This window comes from Sander vitreus, chromosome 22, assembly GCF_031162955.1.
Source record: "Sander vitreus isolate 19-12246 chromosome 22, sanVit1, whole genome shotgun sequence".
In the NCBI taxonomy this organism is placed as follows: domain Eukaryota; kingdom Metazoa; phylum Chordata; class Actinopteri; order Perciformes; family Percidae; genus Sander; species Sander vitreus.
Window position 1 is genome coordinate 9,711,603 of NC_135876.1, and position 18,980 is coordinate 9,730,582.

The 18,980-nt window shown below is 42.5% G+C and overlaps 1 protein-coding gene across 3 annotated transcripts; it reads right to left on the reverse strand.

Annotated features, from left to right (window-relative positions):
* Positions 1–348: 348 nt before the first annotated feature.
* Positions 349–18,900, reverse strand: slc22a17 (solute carrier family 22 member 17). 3 transcript variants are annotated; one of them, XM_078280229.1, is made up of 11 exons: positions 18,214–18,900; positions 17,744–17,959; positions 16,232–16,792; positions 11,902–12,005; positions 9,847–10,001; positions 9,136–9,301; positions 8,393–8,517; positions 7,115–7,220; positions 6,457–6,680; positions 5,637–5,748; positions 349–2,323 (listed from the first exon to the last, which is right to left on the reverse strand). In XM_078280229.1, exons 3-11 carry the CDS (start codon positions 16,706–16,708, stop codon positions 2,047–2,049), a joined length of 1,746 nt encoding a protein of 581 aa, XP_078136355.1. In that variant the 5' UTR covers positions 16,709–16,792; positions 17,744–17,959; positions 18,214–18,900; the 3' UTR covers positions 349–2,046. The 3 variants fall into 3 exon arrangements, with proteins under 3 accessions (XP_078136355.1, XP_078136354.1, XP_078136356.1); XM_078280228.1 differs by lacking the exon at positions 17,744–17,959; XM_078280230.1 differs by lacking the exon at positions 17,744–17,959 and having other exon boundaries at positions 16,232–16,808.
* Positions 18,901–18,980: the final 80 nt, after the last annotated feature.

An 18,980-nucleotide genomic window follows, 5' to 3' on the forward strand; every position in this document is an offset into this window, starting at 1 on the left:
GATAGGTAACGTAATTACCTCCCTATTTTCAGTGGTATCATCTTCTCTGCATTTAACATCGCAGACAGTAGTTCACATGTAACAACTCTTTTGAAAAAAAAAGTCCATGTCTTGTTTCTTTGACCAGTTTTATTTTACATTAAATCAGGCTATAGAGTTAACTGCATCACATTCATCATTGAACAGATCATCAGCGTTGTCAGACGTAATACTACTCGGGCCAAGTTAATCGTAGTGATTATAATTATCAGTGTATACGTGTTAGGACTTGTTGAGTGCAACATACAGAGGGGATAAAAACTACCAAAGGCTGACAGAGGAAGAAGCCGTCAGCAGAAGTGAGTATCCTTTTCCTTTCTTTAGTGAATCCTCAACGTCAGAGTCCATATTAAACACCTCCCGCTTCCTCTTAATATCACGCACCCACGAAAACTTAAGAAAAATAATTACCCGAGTACACATAAACATACACTGGGATTTTTTTTTTTTAAGCACTTAAACCGACATGTTTAGGTAATTCTCCCTCATGATTAAACCATTATGCAACATGGCATCAGCCAGCACACTTTAATTAATCCTTGGTGCGGGGGGCGGGGGGGTTAATTTGGAGCTCTGGGGCCCTCTTCAGCTCCCTTTCAAACCTCATGGAGCATAATCACCGGGCCCTTTCTCCAGCATCAATAAACATTCAGGCAAAATTACGGATGAGCTCTTTCAAAACTACCACATTTAAGTGCTGACAAAATATCTGTGTGCTGGTTATACAAGCCACCATTTAAACGTTTACTGTAGTTTGTTTGTACCCGTCTATTCTCTTACAGCTGAGACTGGTCATCTAGAGAGGTATTGAGTAACTATACGCTTCTGAGGAAATACAGAAAAAACAAGCCCTTCAGTGCTTCCAAACATGCAGATAGGAATGTGACAGTTTACAGCTTCACTGTTATTTGATCAGAGACATTTCAACCCAATTTAACAATATTTAGCTTAATACTTTAAAACAATGCTAGGCCTCTGGATAATTGACTGATTTTGCTTAATTACAACATAAATAAGACATAAATATTGCTGGCTCCAGGCCAGATTCAGTAACTGGATTTAACAGTTTGAACATGAACCCCTTTATGTTTGAAGGCCTTTATATCTCCCCCCCCCACCTCTTTCTTTTTTTGCCTCTGATCCCAATATTAATACTAGTTTATTTATGCTCATAAAACTGTCTATACATTTTGTAGATTTGGGGCAAATTAACCACCATCATCTTTAAAAAGAATCTTTCAAAGTGCTCTGCACCGCTTCTCCACTGACCTAAGAAGTTAAAGAAACTAAGTTTTATTTACAAGGCACCCACACTCCATCGAGTCTTGCAACAAATGTTCGAGAACTGTGGTCCGTCCCTGTTTGGAGTGCCACATGGGAGACTTTTACCACAAGGGTCACAGAAAAGAGGTATACAAAGCTGACTTTTCTTTGATTTTGCACATCTTCTTCGAGCACTTCTAGTGTTGTCGTACACAGCAAACACGACAAAAGACCTTCTATGCAGGTTAAGACAAATGCTAGGAATAATTTGCGACTACTCTCTGAGCCACGCCTGGTCTGGAGTGTCAGTAGTAAGCAGCGAACATCTCTACGACAGACGCACAGGACGACGGCGTGCAGCAGGGTATGCTGGTGTATCACATGGTGATGGTGGTGGTGGTGGTGGTGGTGGGGGGGGAGATCACCTGCCGTCTGGTCAGGAGGAGATGAAGACTGCCCTACATGTGTCTGTGAACATTGTGTGTCACACATCTGAATGGCAGGAAATAGAGAATGGTGAAGACAAATGGCTCGACCCAACCGCCTGTGTTTGGAATGAGAGGATGATATGTTAGGAAGCTTAGACAGCCTAATCACGTTCATCACCGCCCATCATCGTCCGTCCACAATCATCTGTGCAGCCCTCGTCCCTTTCTCCTCCTCTGCATGAGCATGATGGATGTAAATCTTCTGGCTGCAGCGTGGGTGATTGAAGCACAGTCCGACCTCTCTTTTAGGGGTCTTTTAGGTCTCTGGGTTGGGCGTGGCTAGCAGCGGCACATTGTCCCTCCTCCTCCTACCCAGTGGGGGGCGTCTGTACTGCTCACCGTCGGCCAGCGTCTGAGGCAGCGGTTTCCTCTTGCTCTCAGGCAGCAGCAGTATGGACAGCACGGCCAGCAGGGCCAGAGAGGAGTAGACCACGTGGTGAAGGAAGTAACCGTAGTGGTTCCTCAGGTCCATCAGCGGGGAGCTGAGGCGGCCCACGCAGCCTAGGGCCAGCACCGCACCCACACAACTGCCCCTGCAGACACACACACACACACACAACTTCACATTGGACACATATACACACAAACACATCTACCACATATATGCTAGGATTTCATTTTTTCAGATTCAGTCCTCCCATTCTCAAAAACAGAACTCCCATTGGGTGCAGTTTAGTGTGGTTTTATTAGGGGTCCAAGCCCGAGGGGGCATGGGAACCGCGTTTGGCCCTATAACTCCCACACCGTACATTTAAAAACCATGTATCCACGCGTTCCCTGGATCCAACTGAATCACGTGATATAGGCCACGCCCATTTCCGCCTGGACTTTTATGCATGAAAAATCGCGATTTATCAAAAACCTACTTTTTCGATCTCCTCCTAGACCGTGCGACGAACATCGATCTGCACGAAACTTAGACCGTAGCATCGCCAGACCGACCTGACAAAAAGTTAATAAAACTAATTTTTATAGGATAAAAACTGCGCATATTACGCATAAACAAATTTGTGTAGCCAACTATGAATACACCAACATTGCCATATCTCTGCCAAAATAAATGCCATCAACGCCAAACTTAAGATTCTTGTTTGCCATGACCCTCTGGAGGTCCCCCACGTGTTTTATGAAAATTGGTCACTAGGGGGCGCTACAAGTACAAAAAGTTAATATCTCATGAACGGCTCTTCCGATTTTTACAAACTTTGATGGGTACCATCTAGGGACACTCCTGAGGCCATCTCTAGAGTGGGGTACTGAGGAGTCAAAGTGGGCATGGCCTATGGGACCCAAGTCTAGATTCACCACTTACACTAATGTGAACAACTTTAAATTTACAGGGTAGATGGACAATGGGTCATGGACCACACCTACCAAAAATTACACATGTGGACCACTAGGTGGCACTATAATGTTTTTTGCCTCCCACATTACACATCGCACATTAGAAATCCTTACATCCACGTGTTCCTTGAATCAAGCTGAATCACATGATATAGGTCATGGCCATTTCTGCTTAAAATCTTTTTTCGCAATATCGCGCAATATCGCAAAACCAACTTTTTCGAACTCGTCCTAGGCCGTGCGACGGATCAGCACGAAACCTGGTAGGTAGCATCTCCAGATGGACGTGACCAAAAGTTACTCAAGGAATTTTGCTACATTAAAGTATGCGCATTTGACGACCAAACAAATTTTCCTAGCTAGCTACCACACACGTATCGTATCATATCTCGGCCAAATTAAATGTTATCAGCAAAGAACTTGAGTTCATTGTTCAACATCCCACTACGATGCTCTGTACCAAATTTGGCGAAGCTCAACCTTTAGGGGGCGCTATAAGCAACGTTTATTTGTTTTGGCCAATAACTCAATGCATTTAAATGGGAAATTTGCAATTGCAATCTCTCTGCCACAGTAAAGGCAATCAACACGAAACTTGTGGTGCTCGTTCAGCATGCCACTCTGAGGCTCTGTACCAAATTTGGCGAAGATCGGCCATTAGGGGGCGCTATAATCAACGTAGATGAGTTTTGGCCCTTTTACTCAATCTATGTTAATGGCATATTTGCAATGGAAATGTACCACAGACCTTGCAGCTCACACTTCTCAATATTTACTGATGTTTCCCTCCTACCATTAGGTTTTGGTTTTTGCTTTTGTGTGCTCCCCTAGTTTTTTTTTTACAATAAACAAACTTCTTAACCCACTTGACAAAGTTTCTACAACCTTCAGTGGACAAATGCAACTCTTCTCTCTCACTTTTTCAATCCAAAATCAACACCATTCATATACCGATACCGTGCAATTAAACATTGCAGTTGGTGCTAAGTGGAGCATCTGTCATAGTGTGATTGGTTATGTTGGTGTCATTGATTCTTAATTTCCCACGAAGCTGCTCGCGGTAACGTGCCAGTTAATCTTTTCATCTCCAATCCTATCTGTATTTGTTAGAAGTGCCGCTGTCCTGAGTTGAAAGCCTACTTTACGGCTAAATTATCGAGTTAATAGGCGTGTGTGTTCGCATCGGACGCTGTCCATTTCCTAAGGTTCTGAATCAAACCAAACAATGTTTGACACTTTTTATTTATTTATTTTTATTTTTATTTTTTTTTAAAAGGGCTTGCGCCTGTGAGCACCCACGGACGAAAAAATAAATCTGCGCCTATGACACCATTTACAACAACCTGACCACCTCCTCTGCTCTTTCAACCACCACACCTGCCTACCCCCCTCCACCCTCTCAGTCACTCTCTCATTTCTCTCTGCTGTCCCCTGTGGTCAGGGGGGTTAAGAAGTTTGTTTATTGTACAGAATTGTTAAAAGGTAGTCTGTATATGCATGGAGATTAACGGTTAACCACTACATTTACAATGGCAGAGTACCGCAGACCTTGTGCATCAAACCTCTCGATATTCACCAATGTTTGCGCCCTCCCCAACGTAATGCTTTAGGTCCCGCATTGGCGCAGCTCACCGGGGCGTCGGGGGCGACTGGCATCGGAGGCTTGGGCCCCGTCATAACTGCTTGCAGTTCTAGTTTATTTTGTATTATAAGTAAAATAGCATTCATAAAGTTTCTTATTTTAATGGTCTAATAAAATATTATAAAAAGGGTAAGCATGCCGATTGTTGCTCTGTTGTCTGTGTATGAAATTGTGTATTTCAACATTTTGGGAAATGCACTAATTTACTTTTTTATTAAGAGTTAGATGAGAAAATGTATACCACTTTCATGTTGGTCTGTTAAATTTCAAACAGCTAGCCACACCTCAAACACTTACTACCAACCATGGTATATCTTGTTGGTAAAGTCCATACAGAACCAAAGACAAAAACATTGAGTTAGCTGTCGTGACGACATGAGTGGTATCATCTTCTCATCACACTCTCGAAAAGAAAGCAAATAAGCTTTTCCAAAAATGTCAAACTAATCCTTTTAGTATGAATTTATTTATTTGAGAAATATTAGGTCTTACACAGTACTATAAATGACCTGAAAGGAATAAAATGCCTCACCATTTTATTCCTTTGTTTTCAAAAGAAGATACACTAAGCTGTTATGTTATTTTAAAAGAGAGATCCCAGTTAATCAGGATTTTTTTTTTCAGATTTCTGAAAACTTCTCGTCATTACTAATAGATATTGATGGACATTTCCTCTCTCCTTCCTCAGGACTCTCTGCATTTTTTATGTCCCGATTCGTTTTGGCAGCACTAATGGACTGAGCAGGCTCTTTTCGAAAGAAACTAATATCAACACATTCCACATCTCAATTTATTTTCACAAAACTGAATGAAGAAAGACTGCTTTAACCCTTAAATCAGTGTTGCGGTGTTAGGGTTACCTGATGACGGTGGGCATGATCTCTGCAGTGAAGAGGATGCAGAGGGAGGCGGTGGCCTGGGAGGAGAAGAGACCCAGCACTGAGAAAACTGTGATGGCCGTCTCACTGAGATCTAAAGGGGAGGAGGAAGCACAAGCATCAGTAACTATGGACTACCTTGATGAAGTGCAGCATGTCGGTTTTTAATTTTCTGATGATATACCACGATGCCCTGTTGATTTCCAAGGTAGAACTCTAAATCATCCGTTCCCATTAACAGTAGACCCAGAGAGCAGTGTGTAGCCTCTAAGAGGTCACCTGAAACCCCATCAGCGCCCAGTGCTGCTGCCCTCAGCCTTTGATGCATGACTAAAGCACAGCGCCTGACACAGCTTTGACTTTGCTGCCACTGCAGTGTCCTACATAAATGGAATGCCATACTCATTTTCAGCCACAAGGGGGAGACTGAGACTGAGGCAACTGGGAATGTGTTTCTACACCACGCTGTGGAAAGACAAAGCCACCTGGAATGTATTTTTCCATGAACAGAGCTGAGCGGTTTGCCTTTAATCTATTTCATAATGCATGAAGCACGAGCCTAACATGAAGTCAGTGGTGTATAGATGATCTAATGTGACCACAAAGCTGAGCTTAACATCAAACAAACTAACTTTTACTTTAGTAATGATTTGAGGAAGCAAGGCCTTTAATCCTCATTCAATCCTCAAACGTCTGGGGAGATGAAAGAGGACTGTGTCCACCTTGTGGGCAAAGACTTTTAATAGCTGCCTTCATCTGACTCTTTGGAGAAAACAATGTCCTGTAACTAAAGCCTGCTTACACTCAATGAGTCCCAGGAGGATCAAAGAGGCCAGCCCCGTCATCGTCATGGAGAGGAGCAGGATGCCACGGCGGCCGCACCTGTCTACGGTTGCCCAGAGCAACAGCCAGGCCCCACCCCCGGCACACACAGACAGCAGGTAGGTCCAATAGAAGCTGGGGACCGTGCCTCTGACATCTCCTCGGAAAGAGCTGTAACAGTGACTAATGCCGTGAGAGATGAATCTGAGGGAGGAATGACCAAAAAAAAAGACAAAGAGTAAGCAGTCATTATAAGAGATTTTTAAATAGAAAAGTGGTTCAGAGTGGAAGAACATACAAAAAAAAGAATCAGTCAGAACACGTTTAGGATGAAATATGCAGCCGGTCCTGTGAATAAAGTGCTACGCAAACGCAGAGGGGTGACTCAAAACTGCAGCGTTGCTAAAAGAATGTCAAGAATGGGTTGGATCAGTGGTAGAGCAGGCGCGCATATACTGAGAGGTTTATGCCTCGACGCAGATGTCCAGGGTTCAAATCCCACCTGTGAGGATTTCCTGCATGTCTTCTCCCTCTCTCCCCCCTTTTCTCCTGTTTTCTCCTGTCAAAAATTGAAGGCGGAAAAGCCCAATAAATAATAATAAAAAAATAAATAAAAAAGAGTGTGTGGGATGACTTACGAGGTGAAGCCGAGCACACACATGTTCTTCCAGATGTTCCTGCTGTGGAAGAGCTCAGGGAAGGACAGGTGGGGGCGTGAGGAGGGGGCCGGCTCTGAATCCAGCTCTGCAGCAGGTAAACAGGACAAAATAGGATTTTTTTTATTTTCATCAACAATAGTAAAATAATCGATAGGTCACTGTCAATTTTATTTATCTGAAAAGAGACATGTACAAGAGGTCAATGTTGTTGCAATTACTTTTGGTCAAATATAGGTTGTTTAAAAGCCAATTAGAATAGTGCAGCTGCACCAGGTTTAAAAAGGAACACGCCGACTTATTGGGACTTATTCACCGTAACCCCCAGAGTTAGACAAGTCCATACATACCCTTCTCATCTCCGTGAGTGTTGTAACTCTGTCTGACGCCCCCAGCGCTAGCTAAGCCTAGCACAGATCCTGGAGGTAACCGGCTCCATCTAGCCTACTGCTCCCAATAAGTGACAAAATAACGCCAACATGTTCTTATTTACATGTTGTGATTTGTATAGTCACAGGGTGTACAGATAACAAGGTCACTATGCTTTTACTATCAAGTAATTGTTGACTCTATTACTCCAACTCTGAGCGAACTCCAGGCGAACTCTCTGCTCCTCACCACAGGGCTTCAGGTGCTGCTAGCATATCACTCCGCCCAAGTAGCAGAAGTAGCAGTGCTTCGCCTTTCTGAGAATATAGTTCCCAGTTTGCATACGGTTAGAAGATAGCTGTGTCTCATATGACCTTGTTATTTGTACGCCCTGTGATTATACAAATCACAACATGTAAATAAGAACATGTTGGCGTTATTTTGTCACTTATTGGGAGCAGTAGGCTAGATGGAGCCGGTTACCTCCAGGATCTGTGCTAGGCTTAGCTAGCGCTGGGGGCGTCAGACAGAGTTACAACACGCACGGAGATGAGAAGGGTATGGACTTGTCTAACTCTGGGGGATACGGTGAATAAGCTAGTCCCAATAAGTCGGCATGTTCCTTTAATAAAAATAGATTATATGGTATAACTTTAACCTCCGATTTAGCATTTATTACCATAATATAAACAGTTAATAAATTATTTATAACACACTATGATGTTATTATATAAAGCTAATGTCCACAAAACAAACGCCTTACTTCCTGGGAAACATGTTTGCATATAAACTGTTGCAGAGCCCAGTACACACACACACACACACACACACACACACACACACACACACACACACACACACACAGACACACACACACACAGACACACACACCTGTGAAGCTCTCGTCGTCCCTCACATCTCTGTTGGAGTTCCATCTCTCGGTGAAGGAGTTCATGTCTGCAGATCTCTCTGACAGCAGGAGCCAGCGAGGAGACTCTGGAAACACTCCGGGAATGCTGAAGGAGAGAAAAGAAATAGGTCAGTTCCACTCTTCGATCTTTATTGACCTTTACCCAGCACCAAAACTATGGTGCTCATATTTTCTCCTTCAGCATGAAAAATAACCCATGAAAGTTAGCACAATTCTTTATATCTTAATCCAGCTTTTCTTCCAAACCTGCAATTCATTTCTAGTAATCAATCTCTGTCAATTTGGTTTTGAATCTGCAATGAAGGCTTATCTTGTAACATAGGTCTCAGAGTGACTGGGGACCTTAAACAAAGTAGTCCTGATGCATTCTGACATGAACTAAAAGGCTCAGTGTGACGAGGGGATTGGAATCAATACCATCCGACAAAGCTTTCAGCGACTCAGTTGGCATCAAGACACTTTATCAAAAGACTATCAGGTTCCTTCACTCTCTTGTCCCTGCAGTCTCACAGGAAAATAAACACACGTGCATACTTGTGTATACTATACTTATATATCTAAATATAAAAAGGAAATGTGGATGATGGAGTCCCACAAATGGGAATACAAAAGCTAAAACTGAGAATTTAATTAAACAGAAAGGGCTTAAAAACAAATAATCATACATGTACACCAGCAAGCAAATACACACACACACACACACCCGTAACTGAGGAAGAGTGTTAGCGGGGCGGCGCCGGCTCCCAGCAGCCCCCTCCAGGAGTGGCAGCCCAGGGCGACGGCCAGCAGCAGCAGCTCTCCAGCTACAGTCATCAGCCCGGCCAGCATGGTCACCACCAGCCTCAGAGACGGTTCACACAGCTCCAAACCTGACAGGCAAACACATCATCAATCCTGATCGCGATATCAACTGGGCACAATAAACATGCTAAAGGTTGCGACATATCGCGAAAGACACTCGAGAGATTTTTTTTGTGTTGTGAAAACATCAGTAGAAAACTGTACTTTAAAATGTAACTTATTTTTTTAGTGGTGCCTTTTATATCCAATTCAATAAAAGAATGTTGGTATTATTTGTTTTAAGTTCAACAAGCAATTTGTTGTATTTTAGCAGAATAGTGAAAGCAGCAGAAATGCAGAACTGAGTACACTCTAATATGTTTATTTGGAAGTTATAGCGATATCGTGAAATTCAGCAACGTTATATTACGCATATTTTCCTCATATCGTGCAGCCCTAATGTCAGCATTGTCATCGTGTCATCATGTTAGCATGCTGACGTTAGCATTTAGCTCAAAGCATTGCTCTGCCTGACTACATGTTAGAGACACCAACATGGCTGTTAATCCTGTTTGATGGACCTTTTCAAAACAAATATGGTGTGTCCCTATCCCTAAAATGTTAAAATACTCACGAGTGATGTACAGAATGAGGTAGACTCCCGCACTAGCTGCCGCCAAACAGAAACGCATGACGATGAAGATGGAGGGGTACGGAGAGACACACACCAGCACCCCAAACACCACCGACAGGGTCAGACAGGTCAGCAGAGTCTTGGACCTGCCCAGCCTGCAGGGAAACGGAGATACAGTCCTGAAAACCACCTGACCGACACATCCTTACACCTGTAATATTACACCAAAAATCTATTACATTTGCAGTTTTTGATACGACTTACTGATAAATAAAAAATTGGGATATTGTTAATCTACCATTCCAAAAGTGCCTTTGGTCATTTTATCATCAAAAAGAAAAGACATTTAAATCTATATCAAGATGAAAAAACATGAAACCAAGATGCAAAACAGAAATACATGATAATGTAAGTAGGTTCTGATTATCCAAGAGCAAAAACACTACTTCACTAGTTTAAATATTAACAGCAAGAGGGTTGAGATTGGAAAATAGGTCTACAGTGAATATAAGATAAAATAAAACAGAGAACCACAGTAGGAACATCATCATAAACCATTGATTGTTGCCAACACATTCCTAGTTTCATGCCATTTACAAATAATTTAGACAAAATGACAAATTAAACCAGATCAAATGTTTATGAACAAAACTAATTGCTCATAACTTCAAACACAATTTTAAGGCCTGATTTGTGTCAAATTAAATTTACATTTTAAGATGAAATCTAAGGACCTGCAGACAACCTGTTCAAATATGAGATTACTGAAATGTATCATCAAACTGTCAAAAAGGAAGTTGTAAAACATATAAATGCATCTTCAAAAGGTCTGAAGCATAACTCCTGTGATGTCACTAAATGTGACTTTCAGCTGCATGCAGGTGCAACACTTTTGTTTCCAAACTGCAGATTAGCACTGGTCCCTTTTTTTCTTTGTACGTTCCCTAGGAGGCAGCATTAATTCACTAGTCTTAACAAACAGATGCTATGCTCAATTGGTCAGCAAATGAACAAGGGTTGTTAGCTGATTAAACTGGCATCCTCTCCCTCGCAATTCCCCCAAAAACTACTGCTTCCCCGACAACACAGCAGACACAGGCTGGATCCATTATGTCAATTACTAGAGGTGCTTGGCTTGTGTTTAATGCAGACTGCAGAGCCTGAGGTCCTAAGCACTAGGCATATGCAAAAACTCAGACTAACTTTAACCTTTATGCCATGCATTGCTTATATGTAAAAAGAAATTTGCTGATTGTGATATATTCTTAAGGTAGTGAAACTGCAATGTAAAGACAAGAGACTGAAGATTGAGGAACAAAGTGATTTAACAGCACAGTTTGTGGCATGCCATGACAAGAAAATCCCCAAACGAGCTTTCCAAATTGACACAGTAGTCTGGATCCACGGACGTTGAGTCAGTGTGTTGCCGTTCTTAAATCCCTTCGTTTTGGGAAACAACAACAAACTTCGAGCTAGCAAGCTACACGCTGAAAATAGCAGGTTTTGATCGTGCAATAAGGCAGGCCTGCTTGGTTCTTTCTGGGAATGATTGTAAAGATTTACAAAGAATATATTAAATGTTACGGCATTTACTAACTGGGCCATTTTGGGACCGATTGGTGGGATTTGCTATGAACGAAGTACACACTGAGATACACTGGTAAGAGCAAATTACATTTAACCATGTATCTACAGTAGCTAATTTAAATAGCTCACGTTACTGTATTGTGTGAACAGTTGACTACATTTAATATTTTATATGGCATTTTCTGCAAAGCTAGCGTCGTTCTGTCCGGAGCTTAGCGCTGCCCAAGACGATTGTGATTGGTTTAATGAAATGCACCCAGAGCGTTTCTTTCTCCTATCCCAGAATGTATCTGTGGTGTAGCCAGACCTAACTCCACAGCACTGTGGAGACAGGTTTGGCAATGCCAGACTATTGACACAGTGACCTATTAACAGAAATCACCTTGGGTTGTACATTTGGCCTTTTCTGCAGATGACTGTCTAAACCACACAGCCTGCAAGAAACACTGGTGTGCGTGCGTGCATTACCTGTCAGCAGCATAGCCCAGGCCGAGACAGCCAGTCAGGACGCCCAGGATGAAACACACCTCCTCCAATGGGACCAACCAGTACTGACCACACACCAGGTCCCACTGGACAGCACAGACACAAGAGGGAGGAAGAAAGATCTGTTAGTTAGTAACAACATACATGTTGGATAACAGGAAGTCATCAGGCAGACATCACCACACATATGGAGCAACAGGAGAATAGAAGCGATAGAAATCCATATGTGCACACACTGGAATAATGTTTTATTAATATTCCAACCAACCAAAACTTAATTCAACATTTAGACCCCAGTGCCTACTCAAATTACCTATTAGAACTGCAACTAACAATTATTTTTATCATGAATTATTCTAACCATTATTTTTGATTTAATCGATTTGTGAATTAAACGTGAGCAAAGGATGAAAAGAAGAGTGCAAAGTGAGGTCCAAAACCTAAATACATTAAATCCTTTGTCTATTACAATGATAGAAAAGAGAAAATCATTACGTTTGAGAAAGTATAATTACCAACTGTTTGAATGGATGGATGGGTCTAGTTTTGAAGACAACAAAAGACAAGTAGACTCTCTTTGCTTCCAAAGAGAGATTAAAAAGAGTGTTTTGCCTTCCTATCGGCATTTTCTAAAGCCATAATGATTGCTAGCTTGACTTACTCATGAAGGAACATGCCTCTGGTAAATTAAATTGCTTACTTAATGAATTGATTAATTAATGAGTTACTTTGATTTAAAGGCAGCCCAGTCTAATTTATTCACAGAACAAACTAATATTATGATTTATATCCAATTACTTTACAGAGATGTTGCAAGAGATTTAGTGTCTGATCCTTCCTGGATGTATGAACACTTGTTCTTTTACTGTGCGGTTTTGTGTTTTAAAAAATAATGATGTGGGTTACAAAAGGAGATTACTGGCGGAGAGAATGACGCAGTATAAAGCCTTCAGGATCCTCAGACTATAAGATACAATACAAACACAGGAGGATGTAAACTTATAATATTACTGTGTATGTGGTGATAACAATGTATTACATTCATTAGTAGTAGTACTGGCACCAGTATCAGTAACAGTAGTAAATAGTAACAGTAGCAGTTACTGTGCCAATTTACATAATAGTAGTGCATTAACATGGAAAGTGGGCCTATTTGTTTAAAAAAAAAAAAAAAAAAAAGATATCTGCTCTCAGTTTTAATCAAATCAAGCCGAGCCACTGATTTGCATTAACAGCTGAGCTCTGCGAATGTTGCTGTGTGCTGGCCGCTAAAAGCAAAATGATTTTAACGATCTAGAGAGGGAGAGCAGAGGGCCGGTGATAGAAAAGACCTTACATAATTGGAATCCGTGCAAAGAAACATAAAAGCCTGTCACATAATATCAGCTGTCCTATAGCTGAGGCACAGAGCCACAATAGTGTGCACCAGTCGGGTAAAGGGCAGCATAGCAACCCATAGTGCTCATTCGGGTGGAATACTTTGGACAACAGGAGGAGGTTAAAATGCAAACAAACAAGTTTGTAAACTCCTCAGACTGGTTTTGGGAATGATGCACCAATCAGGTACATCCCTCCGGGAAGGACTGAAACCTACAACCATTTCTCCCTTTCACATTTCAGACTGAAACCGAGCCTGTTGCTATTGTGTGATGATCTCAACTTAGACTTTGCCAATTCATATTTTGTTATTTTCACTAAATCTTTGCCATCAGACAGACCCAGGACAAGATATGTTTTAGATCAGAGCGAGGTTACAGATGTTTTAGGATGACTTTTCAGCTTGAAAGCAACAATAATCTTAATATAGAGATAGAACAAGAATATATATAAATAAAATCAATTCAGAAACTGTCTATGTTATGTTTAATCTGACAAATCAATGGTATTCCAATAAATGGAATACTGCCATAAAGTCCTGCTTATTAATTTGCTATATTGTCCCCATGGGTAATACACCCAGGTATATATCAAATATATAGCTACTACTATGTAAATGCTATGACAACATTATTGAGGGTTGACAAACGTATGTAATTTCATGGTATATTATCATCATACTGCGCAGCCCTAATAATGACAGGAAGTGCCTGTGCATTAGCCCGTAGATCCACAGCACAGAGATGTTAAGTGGAGTTTGTCTCTAGTGAAGTGACAGTATTTATTGATCGTGGCGGAGACAAAGCTGATCAGAGGCCCTCCTGCTTCCTGCTCAGCGGACTGCCAGCTCAGCAAAGTGAAGCAGCACTGGAGTAACAGATCGTCATGACAGCAACAAAAAAAAAAATACTTTCTGAGCTTAACCTGACTTAAGAGCAAAATATGTCAGTCTGCTTGTCTGCCCATGTCACTCTCAGTATGTAAAATGAGGGGTGGACGGACGAGACTGTAAGCATGCTACTTACTGTATGCCTATAAGAATGCCTATGTTGCACACATGCTTTTGCTAAATGCTTCCCTTGGCAGCGTTTATGTATCCTCAGCTCGCTGCAGTGATGGTGGGTGGATTACCAGCGAACTGCCTTAATACCATGGACTGGAGGGCTGGGTGTGGCTCCCACAAAACAGACACAGGCCACAGAGCGACCTGCCTGATTGGAAAACTGTGAGCAGCCGTCTAGACTCCATTACTGCAATTCAATGTTTTTACTATGAAATCCAGCTCTGAGAGGAAATGCATGTTTGTTTTCCCACTGGTCATGTAAGTAGCATACATAGTGACACGTTAATGCACCAACACAGCATTTACCTGCTGTATTTATCACATTGGCTACCTGTTGTAACAAATCAAATACATGTAGAACGTGCCACACCCCCACCCTCCACCTTGCCCCCCCCTCTCCTCCTCAAAGGCATTTAAAGCGACAGACAGAAATGGCACATCCTAAGTAAAGCTCATTGTGGGACTGGCTCTAGTGGCTATAATTCTGCACAAAGGCTGAATTTCGGGAAAGAGACTTCAGATACAGTATTAAGGGACCACTAAGGCCTATATAAAAGAGACTTCAGATACAGTATTACAGGACCACTAAGGCCTATATAAAAGAGACTTCAGATACAGTATTAAGTATTAATAGTAGTATTAAGGGATCATTCCTATGTTTGTAAATGTTCCCATTATGTACAAATCCGTGCCAATCATATTCCAAAGCATAATAATGGTGTACATTAATTTAAGTACAATCTTTTTATATCTCAATACCAATCAGGTTGTGAGCAGAGATTGTTCTTCCTCTGTGATGTATGTAAGGAAACTTTGACCTCTTCACATTCTCTGAAATCTCTCTCCAACGGCCCTTGACGTTGACAGTGACGTAGGTAAAACACATTTCTGAATGAGTCACCGAGCATTGTCCAACCTGTCGTCCCAGCCCTACTCTCACGGTTGAATGGAAGTCTAACTAACAACTTAAAAAGGGCATTGCAAGACTCAAGATGGACAGTTTTTAAAAAGTATGAAAACTAATGCAGCAGTCCCAGATATATTGTCTTCTTCTTTGTCAAAACCTGGCACCTACATTACCCACAATGTCACCCGACCGTCGGAGATTTGAGTTTGTTATGCCAGTGATTTTCAAAATGGGGTCCGTTGCACTTAGCCAGGGGGTCCATGAAAAGTTTTCAGATTCATTAATTTTAATTATTTGAGCCTTTTCCCTGAAGCTGAGATGAGGAGCAAACTACCGAAGTCTGGTAAACTCACTTCTTACTAACGCCACATAAAAGACAGGTGAGTGTATGAGAGACACTATACCTAAACAGAACACTGTTTTTGTTTTTTTATCTAATCATGTGTAATTCTGCGGTTTAGCAGTGGTGTGTATGGAACAACAGCATCACGCTGTCCTGGGATTAACCTCTGACATGATCAGTCTCATATGACTACCTCAAACGTTGGTACTATGCACATTCATCATCGTCTGCACCAAACAGGAGGTTTGTGTTGGAAAATGTTATCAGGATCTCCCGAATCTCTGACGTTGGGAGTTTTCTTGAATGCACATGGAAGAGTTTTCACAACAATTCCTGTCCCTACACAACCACAACAAAATATCACTTAAAAATAAAGGCAATTAAATGCTATGTTGCATTATAAACTAGCAACATCTGAAGCTCTACAAGCCACCAGGAGAAGAGGCTGCATGCTCAGCAAGACCCTCCTGTGGATAAATACAGGATAACAACTGTTTCAGCATTTTAGGGCCCACAATCCATACATTAACAAAAAAGTAACCCTCCCACAGAAAGCCAAAACAATAAACTACACCAGGACCATAATTAGAGAGTTCAGGAGTATCCCAGGCCGGAGCTTTACCTCAGTAACGATGTTGTTCCTTAGCCCTTCTGTGACGTTGTAGTCCCAGCCGGCCTCGCATTCCACTACTGCTGACTGGCTGCCGTTGACATACTGCTTACACTGCGACAGGCCCCCGCTGTCCCCGTGCCTCTGCCCCTTCTCCCAGGGCAGGGAGGCGTTCAGCACCTCGGGTGATGGTAAGGGCCCGGGCAGGTGGCAGTGGTGGGGCGGGGAGAGGGTGATGAGGGGGTCGGAAGAGAGCAGGAAGGCCAGGAAGAGGTTGGGCAGGATGGAGAGAGCAATCAGAACCCTCTGCTTCTTCCTGCCCAGAGCCAGCACCATCACTTCCCCCGTGGGAGGCAGCGAGGGTGGGGCAGGCAGGGAGGAGGAAGAAGGGGCTGGAGAGGAGGGAACTGGTGAGGAGGGGAGGGATGGAGGGGGAGCAGGGCACGGGGAAGGGGAGACCAGAGGTGGAGAGTCCGGGGAAGTCATCATTGGGGGGTTAAAGGTGGAGGTGGGGCAGGGGGAGTTGTCGTGATGGTTGTTCCCCAGACAGAAGGGCAGAGACGTAGGAGAGCTCTGTGGAAGACGAGAACTACACAGCATTATTATTTATAGTTTAAACACCCAACACGAGACTGACATGTAGCAGGCTAAATCTTAGAGATAATGAAGAGAAGAAAAAAAAACATAACCTTTCACAATACATTTCCACAGTATGAAAAGCACAGGTATAAGTAAAGTAATAAATGACAGCTGAATAACATTCATCTGCTTCAGTTTCAGGGTCCTGGTATCGTGCATACTTACAGTATCAACATCTGAATATAGTTAGATATCAGACATAGATCCATTACTTGGCAAATTTTACTTTGGCACATATGTGTTCGCCTGCTGTTTTCCTGCTTTGTGGAGTGACACTAATGTGAAAGTTCACAGTAACGTTGCATTTTGACCGACTCCAACATTTCCAGAGTAAGAGGGGGACACACTGGGGCCTTTCACAATGAGACTACACTATTTTAAATACTGAGCAAATATCTGTCCATAGATTCCTGCTGAACAGAAGAAATACTGTACCATACAGGAGCAGAGTATTTACATAATCCAATTCTGTCCACCCAAAGAGTTAATTTAGTACCAGGAATATAAGATCATACCTGTATGCTTACGTAAAGATCCACTGAAGAGCTGAAATGATTAGTCAGTCACTATTTTCTTACATTTTATAGGCCAAACAATAGATAAAGAAGATTGTTAGTTGTAGTTCTTATTCAGACCCACTGATCTGTTTTAATATTTATAATTTATAAAAAACACTACCAATTGGTTATAGGCCTAACATAAAGCTTTACTGGCTTTGTCATTTGACAAGACCCCCCAAGTCGTTGCACAATGAAGAGACTCCAGTCAAAAGAGGATTTTTGTTGTCAAGTGTAGCCTGTCAGTAGCCTTTAAGGGTAGGCTACATGGGGAGACAGAAAACAAGTATAAATAACAGTAAAGTTAAAAAAGGGTTGTGGGTTAAACCTCAAACAGATGGATAGAAAACCCCTGAAAGGATGGGTGTTTTTAGAGAAAAGGGAGCCCTTCCCTTTTTTGTATTACAGGCTGCTCTCTGTGTTCCCAGTTGAGGGCTGGAATGTGAACAGCCTGTGCTTTCCTCAGCAGCCTCCTCTGTCGGTACACATGGTGCTCCTCAAGCAGCCAGTGTTGCCGTGTTTTCCTTACACAGGGCCAGGAAGTCTTTCAAAAAAAAAAAACCACAGGGTTATATAAGAGCTTTTACACGAGGGGGGTAAAGCCAAGGACGTGGGGGGAATGTAACACACATGGGACTGGCTGGCCTCTGTGGAAGTACTAACACAATAACAGAGAGAGCGACAGTGTGAGGAGAATAAAATGACACCTGCCCCGGGCAGACTGGCAAAACACACAGCTGCTGATATTACAACGTCTGCCTGGCTTCAAAACCAGACGCAAACTGTTAGGCTACTCACCCGTTTAAAAGGTTGTCCAATGTGAGCCAAAAAGCTACTGCCCGTAGTCTCTTCCAAACCTCCAAAACATAGCGGGGTGAGAGGGGAGTAGGGAATACCGCATTCACTGTGTCTTCTTTGCGCCTCGATGCCAGTCTGCTTTGTCTGTTATATGAAAAGACATTTCTGTCCCAGAGAAGTGTAGCCTCTAATAAACACCAGCGCTGCCTTTGACACAAGCAAGGACACTGGACTCCTGTTAGCCACTTGAGATGATGCTAATAGACTCCTCTCCTACCGTCGCTGGTTTTTAACGTTACTGTTTTGTCCATGTTTCTGCCTGCCGACATTACACAAAATGATTAAATAAGACATGATTGTGTCTGACATCATCTTAAAGGGAAAAGCGTCGTCAGTCAGCCGCCGGTCGCTGACAAAGAGCGGGTGGAAAACTGCATTAGGAGAAGCCTGTTTATAGAGACGAGCAGTTCCGCCGGTGGCAGCACACTTCGATACAAGTCGGCTAAAATCGCCAAAGCGATGTCCCCTCGTCTCACTGCTTTCAAAGATCGTATATGATGAGGTGGTAGGTCACTCAGCAATACATTCCTGTTTCCTTTATTCATTAGGTATATATTAGTCTTGCTGTGCCAGACCTTGCTTCCCAGCGCTGCGGAGGAGGGTCTGGCTAGTCCACACAGCATTCAGGCTGGGAGAAAAACATGTTCTGGTTTATTGGCATTTCTTTAAACCAATCACAATCGTCATGGGTGGCGCTAAGCACCGGG

Coding starts and splice junctions, on each gene's coding strand:
- slc22a17 (XM_078280228.1), bottom strand. CDS start 16,708: ATGATGACTTCCCCGGACTCTCCACCTCTGGTCTCCCCTTCCCCGTGC. Junction 8,518..9,135: donor ACACTCTTCCTCAGTTACGG/GTGTGTGTGTGT, acceptor TCTCTCCTTCAG/CATTCCCGGAGTGTTTCCAG. Junction 6,681..7,114: donor TGTGTGCTCGGCTTCACCTC/GTAAGTCATCCC, acceptor TTCCTCCCTCAG/ATTCATCTCTCACGGCATTA.